Source organism: Phacochoerus africanus, chromosome 7, assembly GCF_016906955.1.
Source record: "Phacochoerus africanus isolate WHEZ1 chromosome 7, ROS_Pafr_v1, whole genome shotgun sequence".
Classification (NCBI taxonomy): Eukaryota; Metazoa; Chordata; class Mammalia; order Artiodactyla; family Suidae; genus Phacochoerus; species Phacochoerus africanus.
The window spans coordinates 15,690,409-15,702,724 of NC_062550.1; the positions used below are offsets into that span (position 1 = coordinate 15,690,409).

Below are 12,316 nucleotides of genomic sequence, written 5' to 3' on the forward strand. Positions count from 1 at the left end.
TATTACTGGCATTAGCTTTATGTTTTGAGTGCGACTAAATGCCAGCAACTTCGCATACGTTTGCTCAGTTAATACGGTACCTGAGGATCATTGCTCCCATTTTGCTGAGACATGAACTTACTTGTCCAAAGCCAGACAGCAAGTCAGGAAATAGATGAATGGAGGGCATTTCTGCCTGTCTTTCTACAAATCTTCACACGGTAACTGGGCTTCTACCCCATTCCTGAGACCCATGCCTCTCCTTGGACTGCTGCCTGCTTTCTTGCTTTCTGCCTCTATCCTGGGGACCTGCAGTTGTCCTTCAAGCCCCTCTTTGAAGCAGGGTTTTGCTTTCCTCTGACCAGGCTACCTCTGACCCCAGCCTGGTGACCTGAACTCAGTCTCAGATGGACAAATTTCCCTTATGTTCACAGTCTGGCTGGACTTCTGCTAAAAACACTAGATGGGAAGCTTGGGGGTGAGGAACGGAGAGAAAAGCATGCCCACTGCCTTCCCAGGGGGAAAAAGGTAATTGCCAAAAGCATGATCAAAGCGGTGAGTGAGGTCAGGTTTGCAAATTGTGAAACTCAAGTCACAGTTCTGCCAATTCCATGACAGTGAAAATGTTGCAAAGTTTTCAACCAGGTTGAAAATTAAAACCAACAAAAAGACCTCCGATGAGTGAAGACTGCCTTCCAGGGTTCTAATCCTGTTCCCACTACCAACGAGGGGTGTAATATCTCTATGCCTCAGGTTCTTTACCTGTGAAATGGAAATAAAAGCAGTATTTACTAGATTTTGGTAGATTCCCAAAAAGTACTTCTTATAGTGGTTGGCACATAGTAAATGCTTAGTAAAGGTTAGAAGCCATTACAATGACTACTGCTACTACTACTATTACTACATCATGGAGGAACAACAACGACTGGGCCCAAGAAGTCAGTGCACTGCCCTAAACATTGCCTAAGTTTCTGTGAGTTACCTAGCCAGGGTCCCCATTGTGGCTCTGCTCCCCTGTCAAGGCTCTTGTTGTCACTGGGACAGCTAGCTGGTGGCTGACTGTTGGCCAGTTTGGGCCTGGAGATGGCCACGTCACTTAGACAAGGTGCCTGCGCTCCAGACAACCCTCTGCTGTCCCAGATCCCATCTTATCCCTGGGCACTGACCTCTGCTCAGGTCCTGGACCTCCCTGCCTGCCTGTCCAACTCCAAGTAAGAAGCACTGCCCAGCTGATTCCTAATATTTGGTAGATTCTGAATCCACTTGCCTTTCAAAGCTCTCCTTGCATGCATCCCTACCCTTTTTTTTTTCTTTTTTTTAATGAGCAGTCAGTTTCTAGTAGAAATTCTGGAAAGCATCAGCGGCTGTGTACATTAAAACAAATCTGTAGAAAATCACTCTCATTAGCAGCCATCTGTCTGTTTCAGCTTGTTCAAGTGGCACAGGGAGCCTGGATCAGGCCTGTCACCAGAGCAGCCTTTGTAGGGGGTGGATTATTCCATTTTGACCTCCCTCCCTACTCTGCATTTAAGAGCATTTAATGGCCAATGGACCGGTTCCTCAGGGTGAGGAGGAAAAGGAAGGAGGGAGAACAGTGCAAAACTCAAGAGCTGACACTTGGAAGTTAGGTGTGAAATGGACAGACCCAGTGTTTTTACATCAGGAGGCAGAGCCAACGGGACCTCCCGATAGACTAGATACGAAGCGTGAGGGAAAGAGAAGAATCAAGGCTTGTGGCGTGAGCAATTGGGTGTGTGGTAGAGGCAATCTAGGACTTAGAAAAAAAGAAATTTGGGGTGGAAAATTAGAGCTCTGATTAGGCCATGTTAAGTTAGATGTCAAGTCAATTGAATCTGGAGCTCGGGACTAAATAAATATATAAATATGACAGCAGCTTCTACAATATGGAGATAATGTCTACCTATTAATAGGATGAAATAAGATGTAAAATGCCTAGCATCATGAAGGCATTTAACAAATGGAAACATAATTAGTCAGAGGAAGAAATTCTCCTTACTCTTTGTAAGCATAAATGGAGAAAGAATCAGAGATAAATGATTGAAAATGATTTTTTTTTTTTTTTTGCCTTTTTAGGGCCTCACCCGAGGCATATGGAGGTTCCCAGGCTAGGGGTCCAATCGGAGCTGTTGCTGCCAGAGCCACAGCAACGCCAGACCCGAGCTGCATCTGCAACCTACACCACGGCTCACGGCAATGCTGGATCCTTAACCCACTGAGCGAGGCCAGCGATAGAATCCGCGTCCTGATGGATGCTAGTTGGGTTCGTTAATCCCTGAGCCATGACGTGAACTCCAAAAATGATTATTTAAAATGAGTTTCCTGGATTATTTATTTCAGTCCCTTGAACTCTCAACCCTTTTTATCTCTCTCTGCTCAGTGACATATCAGGAGATAATTTCTTTAAGAATACCTACGTAAGTTTTCTATTTCTTTTCCATGTCCATGTTTAGTTTATTCCTAATATATTGGCACCTTGTAGAAGCACATCTGATGGCTTCCAGTCACGGGTCCTTAATTGCTACAGTGTTAAAAGGAACTCAACAAAATAATAACTACCAAAACACCTACCACTTAGTATACTCTGAATTTGAAATCAGACACTTTATACAATTTCCGTGTAACGATCACAATTTCACTATGAGATAGATAATAGTTATTATCTCTATAATCCAGCAAAAGAAATTGAGGCTCAGAGAAGTTAAGTACATTGTTCAAGGTCAAAGGCTAGTAAGTGGTGGATTTGGACTGTCTGATTTTACAGCTCTTTGTGCAATGTGGTTTGGAGAAGGCTTTGCAGCAAGTCCCCTCCATGCAGACTTGGGTTCTTTGTACTTGCCTGACAATACTATAAGACAGTTTTCCTCCCTTCCTTCCTTCATTTCTTCCATCATCTATCCATCCATCCATCTATCTATCCATCCATCCATCTATCCATCCACTCACTCATCTGCCCAACAAACATTTACTGAAATCCTGAGAGTAAAGCTGACCTGGATACAGTAATAAACAAGACAAACAAGATCCCTGCCCTCAAGGGCTTACATAGTAGCAATAGGAGACACACAATGAACAAAGAAACAAATAAGGTGATTTAAGATTGTGATACCAGCATAGGTTGTGACTGCAACAGATACTAAAGATCTTGAAGATCTGAAACAAACTATATAATCAAGGTACCAGATGCATCCACCATCTATTTACCAATGATTTTTCTAGCTGTAGGAGAAAGCCAGGCCCATCAGAAATAAAATAACCCCCTTCACTCTTTTGTGTTTGGGTAGAATAAACCACATCTTGATCAGCCATCTTAAACACAGCCACCAAATACCCCTGCAAGGGGGGGCTGGAAAGAATATTAGACTAGCAGTGTTAGGTGACAAAGCCATGACTTTGGCCCTAACCAACTGTGTGACTTCTCTTAATTCTCTGGTTGGCATATCTGATAAGAGCAAGTATTTGTATGACCTTTTGCCAGGCATTGTCTGATCTCCTCCTTCCTGTAATCCTGTGAATTGGATCAGCAGGAGTGATGTTTTTATATTCATTTTTAGAATGAGGAATTGAGCCACATCTTGATTCCAAGCCTGAGCTCCAAATCTGGCACTTTTCCCACAGGAGCACTCAACCTCTCATAAGGTTTCTGGACCTTCCTACCATATATTCTGCATCTTAACTGCTGGTGTGCATGCTTTTCTCCCCTTTAAGGCTGTGTGTTATCACCTCATTCCTGGAGCCTAGAGCAGCATATGGTGTCATTAGATGTCCAATAGATGTTGGAAGGAATGAATGGAATTCAGTGCAGTGAGATGATGTGTGAGTTCTGAGGTCTATAAAGCTAGATACGAACATAAGGAGGGTTGTCACTAGTTTTGTCATTAGTTACTTGTGGCAGAGAGGGACAGCTATCCATTAGAGCTCCTCTTCTACAGTAGAACAAGCAGCTGCCTAGTGAGGGACCACACTTCCCAGCTCCTCTTCTCTCAAGATGGGGCCAAGAGACCAGTTCTCGCTGATGGAATGTGGGCAAAAGTGATGTGCGCCATTTCTGGACTGACTGTGTTAAAAGGGGAGGGTGTCATCTCTGTAACTCTCTTCCCCATCCATCAGGTGAACAAAGGACTCCAAGGCTCAAGAGCAGGGTGTGGCCCCCCAAATGGAAGGAGCCTGGATCCCTGAACCCCTCCAACAACCAGACTTCCACCCAAGGGCACTGGATGGTGACATGTATTGTCTTACTGAGTTAAGACTTGGGGTGATTTGCTACAGATGCCAGTGTCGTCTTAACCAATTAGGAGTCATGATCTACCCAGATCTCAGTGGTCTTTGATATGTAAGACACAGCCAAAAACCACAGCGTGAGAGAAAGCAGGGAGTTTCCTTTCTTAAAAAAAAAAAAAAAAATTCTACTTAGTCAGGCAAGGAATATGGGAGGTTTCAAACTCTAGTGGATGGGGAGTTCCCACTGTGGCTCAGTGGGTTAAGAACCTGACTAGTATCCATGAGGATGTGGGTTCAATCCCTGGCCTTGCTCAGTGGGTTAAGGATCCAGCGTGGTTGTGAGCTCTGGCGTAGGTCACAGATGCAGCTTAGATCCTACGTTGCTGAGGCTGTGGTGTAGGCTGGCAGCTGCAGCTCTGATGTGAGTGGGAACGTCCATAGGCCACAGGTGCAGCCCTAAAAAGAAACAAAAATCTAGTGGATGAAAGTTGGGAGCAGGAAGAATAGTCCTTTTCTACCAACACACAGCCACGGCCACCTGTTCTGGAGCTGTGTCTGTGAACCAAGTGACAGCTCACATGTGGTGGTAGCCTTGCTACATGGGGTTCCTGGGGGAACAGTAAACAAGTGGCCAATAGGAGCAAGTACTCAACAAGGGTTCTCTTCCCTCCATCTCCCCCCCAAAAAAAACACCCCCCCACAAAAGGAATTGCCAGCATCTTTTTCACCAGTAACTACACATTTTTACAGCTCCCTTGGAGCCTGAAATTCAATGTCCACACCTGATCCCAGGGTGTTTTTTTTTTTCCCCCTACTTTTGCCTGAAAGACATTTTTTTAAAAAAATAGAAAGGCCCCAGGTTTATGGGGGTGAAATGTGGGGTAAACTGCCTTTGGTCTTTCGGATGGTCTTTTAGGCAAGATTTTATTGTCCCTTTAGTTATATAACCATTATTTTCATTAATGTCCATTCTTTTTTCCCCTCTCCATCCTTTAATTGTATTTTAACATAAAAAAATGGAATTCTTACATGGTTTGTATTCAAAGATGGCCCTCCTGGCAGAGTTTGATGGACGTGCCCACCAGACCTTGACCGTGGAGGGCAACTGGCTCCGAATGCACTGAAGTGGATGAGCCTCAGGAAAAGGTTAACTCCAAAATATAGAAAAGCTTTCCTTTCCTGTTTGTCTGAATCTATAATTCTGGGGGTAATGATACCATGGCAAAACTGTGTTCCCAGGAGGCCAACCAGGCAGGATGCAGTTCGCTAGTTAGACCAAGGAGCAAGCCATGCCAACTGCTGGTCACACAGAGAATCTGTAAAATGGGGATAAAAAGAGTGCCTGCTTCCTAGGATCACTGTGAGGGTGTGAGTGGACTAAGGTACATCGAGAGCTTCAAAAGGTCTGGCAACTGGCAGGAGCTCGTGAAATAGGAGCTACTGTTAGAGTATTTAATGCAGAGGATGCACGGCTCAACACTTGTTGACCTACCTCATCAAAGTTGGCTCTTATTACAGTGTCCAGTATTCTCTGACAGTGTGTTCTGTACATCATAATAAAGGTAGAAACCTGTGGGGGTGGGGAGGGATCAACAATAAAGCAGATGTTAATACATGTTACTGCTGCCCTTGGAATTTCAATTTTAAGTAATGTCTTCTCTGCTGAGGGGATGAAATTCGCCTAATACCTATTTACTCATCCTGCAAGACCCAAATGAAACTCACTCGCATTAGGTGGGGCTCTCTGACCCTCAGCTCCCTCTCTGTGCTCCTGCAAGCCCCTGAGTGCACTTCTCCATCCGGGCACTCAGCCTGTGGTACCTAAAGACTGGGGTTTCTCGCTCTGCCCCAACTCCACCCCCTGACACTGTGGACTCTGGGAAAATTAGAACAGCATATTATTCTTACTTGTATTCTTACATTTAGTGTAGTGCCTGGCCCATAGGAGGGTTCTGTGCAGCCTACTGAATTAAGTTTCCATCAGCTGAGATACTGAAAAGTTAAAACCCAGGGTGTATTTATAAGAAGTGATTTTGCCAAAATCACAAAAAGACATTTGGAAGTTCTCTGGAATCTGCTTAGCAAAAGAATTTCATGTCCAGCTTCATTTACTCAAGAATTTTTTTTTTTTGGGGGGGGTCTTTTCTAGGGCTGTACCCTCAGCATGTGGAGGTTCCCAGGCTAGGGGTCTAATCAGAGCTGTAGCCGCCAGCCTACACCAGAGCCATAGCAATGTAGGATCCGAGCCTCATCTGTGACCCACATCACAGCTCCCAGCAACGCCAGATCCTTAACCCATGGAGCAAGGCCAGGGATCAAACCCGCAACCTCATGGTTCCTAGTCAGATTCATTAGCCACTGAGCCACGATGGGAACTCCTACCCAAGAATTTTTAAGCAATGATACAGGAGCTTTGTTGAGGAAGGAGAGAAAAAAAAAAAAGGCAAATTTGAGAAAAATAAGGATTTACCTAGTTCTTAGATTTAATGCATTCTTCACAGGTATTCTTGTTGTTTTAGAACACAGATATGTATTTTACATAAACTTGGCTTGCTCATGCAAGCATCTGTCTCCCTGCTTGACTGTAAGCTTCCTGAGAGTGGGACTTATTCACCACATCCCAGCTCCCAGGGTGACAGGTAGAAGCTCAGTGCCTACTGACACACTGGCTGCATCAAGATGGGGGCATTAGAGATGGGATCGCCCAGGGCAAAGTCCCTAATTATGTGTTTCCAGTAATTTCCTCCCAAAACTCTATGCCCAGACTATCTGATTCACTATACCTACAAAATCTTCATTGTCTACAGGTTGTCTATAGGACTATGACTTCACCACATCCCCTGCAGCACATGGGAGAATAACATTTATCCTATAAAAAAGCAATGCAGAGGAGAGGGGTCTTTCCCTCGTGAAATGAAATAGTGCAGCATCATAGATGAGTGGGTGGGTAGGTAGGTAGGTAAGTTAGATGGGTAGAGAGAGAAAGTCTCTTTTGTTCGTTTGTTTTTTAGGGCCGGACCCATGGCAAATTGAGGTTCCCAGGCTAGGGGTCAAATCAGAGCTGCAGCTGCCGGCCACAGCCACAGCAACATGGGATCCGAGCCTTGTCTGCAACCTACACCATAGCTCATGGTGACAACGGATCCTTAACTCACTAAGCGAGGCCAGGGATCAAACCTGCATGTTCGTGGATACTAGTCGGGTTCATTACCACCGAGCCATGATGGGAATGCCCAAAAGTCTTTTTTTTTTTTTTTTTGGAATAGCATTTGATTTGTAGGAAAGTTGTGAAGATAGTTCAGGCAGCTCCTGAGTACCTTACACCCAGTTACCTCAACTGTTTTTTTTTGTGTGTGTGTTTTTGCTATTTCTAGGGCCACTCCCGTGTGGCATAATGGAGGTTCCCAGGCTAGGGGTTGAATCGGAGCTGTAGCCACCGGCCTACGCCAGAGCCACAGCAACGCGGGATCCGAGCCGCGTCTGCAACCTACACCACAGCTCATGGCAACGCCGGATCGTTAACCCACTGAGCAAGGGCAGGGACCGAACCCGCAACCTCATGGTTCCTAGTCGGATTCGTTCACCACTGCACCACGACGGGAACTCCTCAACTGTTAACATCTTGCATTAATATGCTACATTGGTCCCAACTAATGGACCAGCTCTGACACATTATTCCTATCAGCTGGAGATCATAACGGCAGGCTAGGGGTTAAATCGGAGCTACGGCTGCTGGCATACACCACAGCCACAGCAATGCTGATCTGAGCCGCATCTGTGACCTACACCAACAGCTCACGGCCACACTGGATCCTTAACCTACTGAGCGAGGTCAGGGATCAAACCTGTGTCCACAGGTTTGTTATCGCTGAGCCACAATGGGAACTCACTATCTTTATATTTTTAAGTTCATCATTTTACAGTGAAAGTGTGTGTGTGTGTCTGTCTGTCTGTGAGAGAGAGAGAGAGAGAGAGAGAGAAAGAGGAGGAAGAGAAAGGGAGGGAAAAGAAACCACCCACTCCCAGCTCCCAGCAAGACTTCAGACATGGTCACCTTCTCCTCAGGCAGACTGGCTGGCAAATTTAGGTCTTTGACATTTGGAAACTCTGGCAGCAATGTTCCAAGTTTGGACCGGGGTGAGTATGCCACCGTCTGTTTGCTTACTTCCTTCTTGCCCGTCTCGCTCACCCAGGCGGCTCCTTTCTTGGAATACATCACATCATAATACTGGGAGCTTTCCTTCACTGCGATGCCATAGTAATGGTACCTGGGCCACAAAGAGAAAGAGAGGGAGAGAGACCCACATGTACCTTTATCAGGTGGGGTTTCCTGAGCTAGGGGAGCCCAGGGCCAAGGATGGCTGGACCCATCCTCCCTGGGCTACAAGAGTTAACTCCCCTCTAAGGCTCAACATCTTGGAAATCTAGAATTAAACCAAAATTCCATGTTGCCAGCCATCAATCAGATAGGTAAAAATAACCAAAATTGCCTCCTACAAGAAAATGTTAAGTCAAACACTTTGCAAAGCAGAAAGTGGGATGAAAAAATTTCCATTTGTACTTAATCTCTTCTACCTAGCCAAGTGTGATTCCAGAGAGCCACAGCCCTTGAGTGCTCCCCTCTTCAGGGACCCAAGGAGAGTGTGGCTATGACTGCTGATGCTACCTCCTACAAAAATTCATTTGGACTATATTTTTCCTAATAAATGGTAGCCTTTTGTTTTTTAAGGCTGAACTTGCGGCAGATGGAAGTTCCCTGGCCAGGGGTCAAATCAGAGCTGCAGCTGCAGGCCTATACCACAACTGCAGCAATACCAGATCTGAGCTGCTTCTGCAATCTATGCTGCAGCTTGCAGTGATGCTGAATCTTTAACCCACTGAGTGAGACCAGGGATAGAATCCTCATCCTCACAGAGACAACATTGGGTCCTTAACCCACTGAGCCACAGTGGGAACCTCAATAAATGGCAGTCTTAAACAACTGTATCTTTAAAAAGATCAAGTCAGTGTTTCAGTTGATACTGAGTGTCAAAGACCAGAACCTTTTATTAACTCAGAATGGGCTTAATAATAGCAATGTTTTCAATTAAGGCTAATGAGGGATGGAGGCTGTATGTTGTTTGGATTTTAGCCACAACGTAGCCAGCACTTGCTAAGTGCTAGGCGCTTTGGAAAGCACTTTACACATATTAATTTATAAAATAATACTATGAAATGGGGATTCTAGTGTAGTCTCTTTATAGATGAGGAAATGGAGGCAATAAAGCTTAAATAATTTGTTGTTCAAGGTCATACAGCTGTTTAGGGGAGGAAGCAGGTGCATCTGACTACAAAGCCACTGTGCTGCACTAACAGAAAATACACTACATGGTGGTATTGTAAACGTCGATGCTTGTCGGAGCCACTTATGAAGCGTAGTAAGAATACAGATTCTGAGGCCCCTTCCCACACCTAGGGATGCAGAACAAGGGAGTAGGGCCTAGGAATCAGCATTGAAACAAGCCCCACAGGTCATTCTGATGAGCATCCATCTGAGATCAACCAGCCTGCTCCGTCAGCCCCCTGCATCACACTCCTGGCTCTATGAGACTGTCGTTAGCTACTGTTGTAACACAGCAGCTGACGAGGTGCTAAGTGCTTTACACACACCGCCCTATTTAAGCTCACAAAACCCCTATGAGGCTGCAACTACTTATCAGTCCCATATTATAGACCAGGAAACTAAGGCCCAGAGAATTACAGTAACACATCCAAGATCATCCAGCCAGTAAGCACTCGAGGCAAGATTTGGACCTCTGAACGTGCTTTTAACCACTAAGCCAGTGATTCCCAAACTTTACTACTAATAAGAATCACCTACTAAACATATTAAACACAGTCTCCCGGGCCCCACTTCCAAAGATTCGGATTTAGCAGGTCCAGCATAGAATTTTACAGCCACACAGCAATCCTAACGTAATTCATGGACCTCGATTTCAGCCGTGCTATGTATACAACACTCAAACTGCTCTTTCCTACCCATGGAGATAAGGTGGTGAGAGTCACAACCTCGTAAGACAAATGAGAAAGTGCTCCGAGCTCTGGGCAAGGCCTCCTGGGCAGGGGAGAGCTGAGCACCGACCGTAACTTTCCCTCTCCCTCGCCCCCTTCACTCCTGATACCATTCGGTGCTACTTCTGCTCAGTGGGCATCTCGCCTCTATCTGAATGCCTCCTGGGACGAAGAACTCAGACCCTCCGAAGGCAGCCCAGTTCATTTTAGGGCAGTACAGTGATCAGAAAGTTCTCCTTTGTGTTGAGCTGATCTCTGTCTTCTGCGCCTTCTACTTCCCAACTGTCATAACTGCCTTTCTACCGGGAAGGCACTCCTCTGGCTGGGGGTGGGGTGAGGGGGGGGGGTTCCGTTTGCTCTGGAAGCCCCTCCAGGAGGGAAGGCAGTTATGACGTACCACCCTAACTTTACCAAGCCCCCTCTTAAACTTTAAGACAGATCAAGGTAGTCAAAACATGTTCAGGTCAGACCGCTTCTTGATTTTTTTTAAGAGCATTATGTTGCTAGAATTGGCCACTGCCATGAAGCTAGTGCTCTGAGTACTTCTCAGTTTTTCATTTAGGTTCTCAAGGACACATCAACACACTCTCCACCAGCCCTGCTCCCCCCATCAATTTTGTCAAGGCAAATTTGCTGAGGGATTTGCTCTATAAGGCCAAGTGGCATGTTAGAGACTAGAGCTTCTTATCACCTTTCAAGTGGTTGAAGGTGTGACCAACCTTGGAGGATCCTGATGGAGAGGATACAATGAAAACTGAATGTTTCAAGAAGGTATTGTGCAATTGGCCAACCTCTAGGTTAAAGAAAAAGAAAACAAAAAGCGAAAGCAGGCTCTAACATGTAGACAGAAAGAAACGTTCTCCGGGATGGGAAACGTTTCCGTTCTACCTTTACTATTTTTATTGCCTGTCTTTATTAGTATTCTTTTATCTCAGAAATGGGCAACAGGGTGTTAGAGCCAGTGACTCTTCAAAGCCCTTGACCTGGAGAAAAATAATTCCTTTCCACTCATTCAATAGTCTTCCAGCATCCACTTATCTGTGAAGTGAATTGCCCCTGGCTGCCAACCACTGTGTTCACCAGCACACAAGAGTTTTCTACTCTACTCTTACCAGGGCTGAAAACTCTGTTTCTTTGTTTTTGGTTTTTGTTTTCTTTTTAGGGCCAAACCTGAGGCATATGGAAATTCAGGGCTGCAGATGCTGGCCTACACCACAGGCACAGCAACGCAGGATCCCAGCCACGTCTGTGACCTACACTAGAGCTCACGGCAACACTGGATCCTTAACCCACTGAGTGAGACCAGGGATCGAACCCACATCCTCATGGATACTAGTGGGGTTCATTACCTCTGAGCCACAATGAAAACTCCTGAAACCTCATTTTAAAACAGTTACTTGCATTTTTTTCATCATGAATGAGATTTGTTCTTCAGAGGCGTCACCTTGAAAAATTCTGAGATGTGTATTCCAAAATGTCCCTTGCTCAAAATTTTCCTGTAAGTCTCTTTGGAGATTGCCCCCTGAGATTCTGAGCCCCATACCAAAAACACTGGCCTCCTTATTTTCAGAACTTTACTAAAAAGGGTTTCTCCCAGTTTATCATCCACTCCTCATCCACTTTTCTTCACTTTCTTTACCCAACTTGGCTCCAAAGTTAAACCCACTCTTGGGGGATGGGAATGTGCTGCCCAGGGAGGGCTGGGGGGTGGGCAGAGGGACAGAACTGGACATGCTGTTTTTAAGACACTTGTAGTGACAAGTCTTACTAGTCCTATGTGCTTGTTGCTTTTTAATAAAAAGTTTCATTTTTTATAAGTTGTCATGTGTTGATTCGCTACTCAACATGGTCAAATGTTTAGAAATGCCATATAATAAGGTACCCTTTTGTGGAGTCACCATGCACACCAGCTTACTAAAGGTTCTGACAAGTCCTGCATAAAAGAACCTGCTGAACTCAGTACCTACCAAACTTACATGGCCAACAGACCTTCTTCATGGAAGACCTAGTCACTTGCAACAATATTTGAAACACCCTTCAAGGCAAG

General features: G+C 45.3%; 1 protein-coding gene across 3 annotated transcripts in view; it reads right to left on the minus strand.

Moving 5' to 3' along the window:
- RFX4 (regulatory factor X4) overlaps positions 1–12,316 on the minus strand; it is a 170,251-nt gene that overhangs the window by 60,390 nt on the left and 97,545 nt on the right. For 2 of the 3 annotated variants that reach the window (XM_047786475.1, XM_047786474.1), the window contains exons 6-7: positions 8,273–8,486; positions 5,711–5,788 (exon numbers count right to left, since the gene is read on the minus strand). In XM_047786475.1, coding sequence (XP_047642431.1) covers positions 5,711–5,788; positions 8,273–8,486 — 292 coding nt within the window. Of the gene's footprint in view, positions 1–5,710; positions 5,789–8,272; positions 8,487–10,379; positions 10,563–12,316 lie in introns of those variants that run through there. The other variant, XM_047786476.1, reaches the window with a different exon arrangement.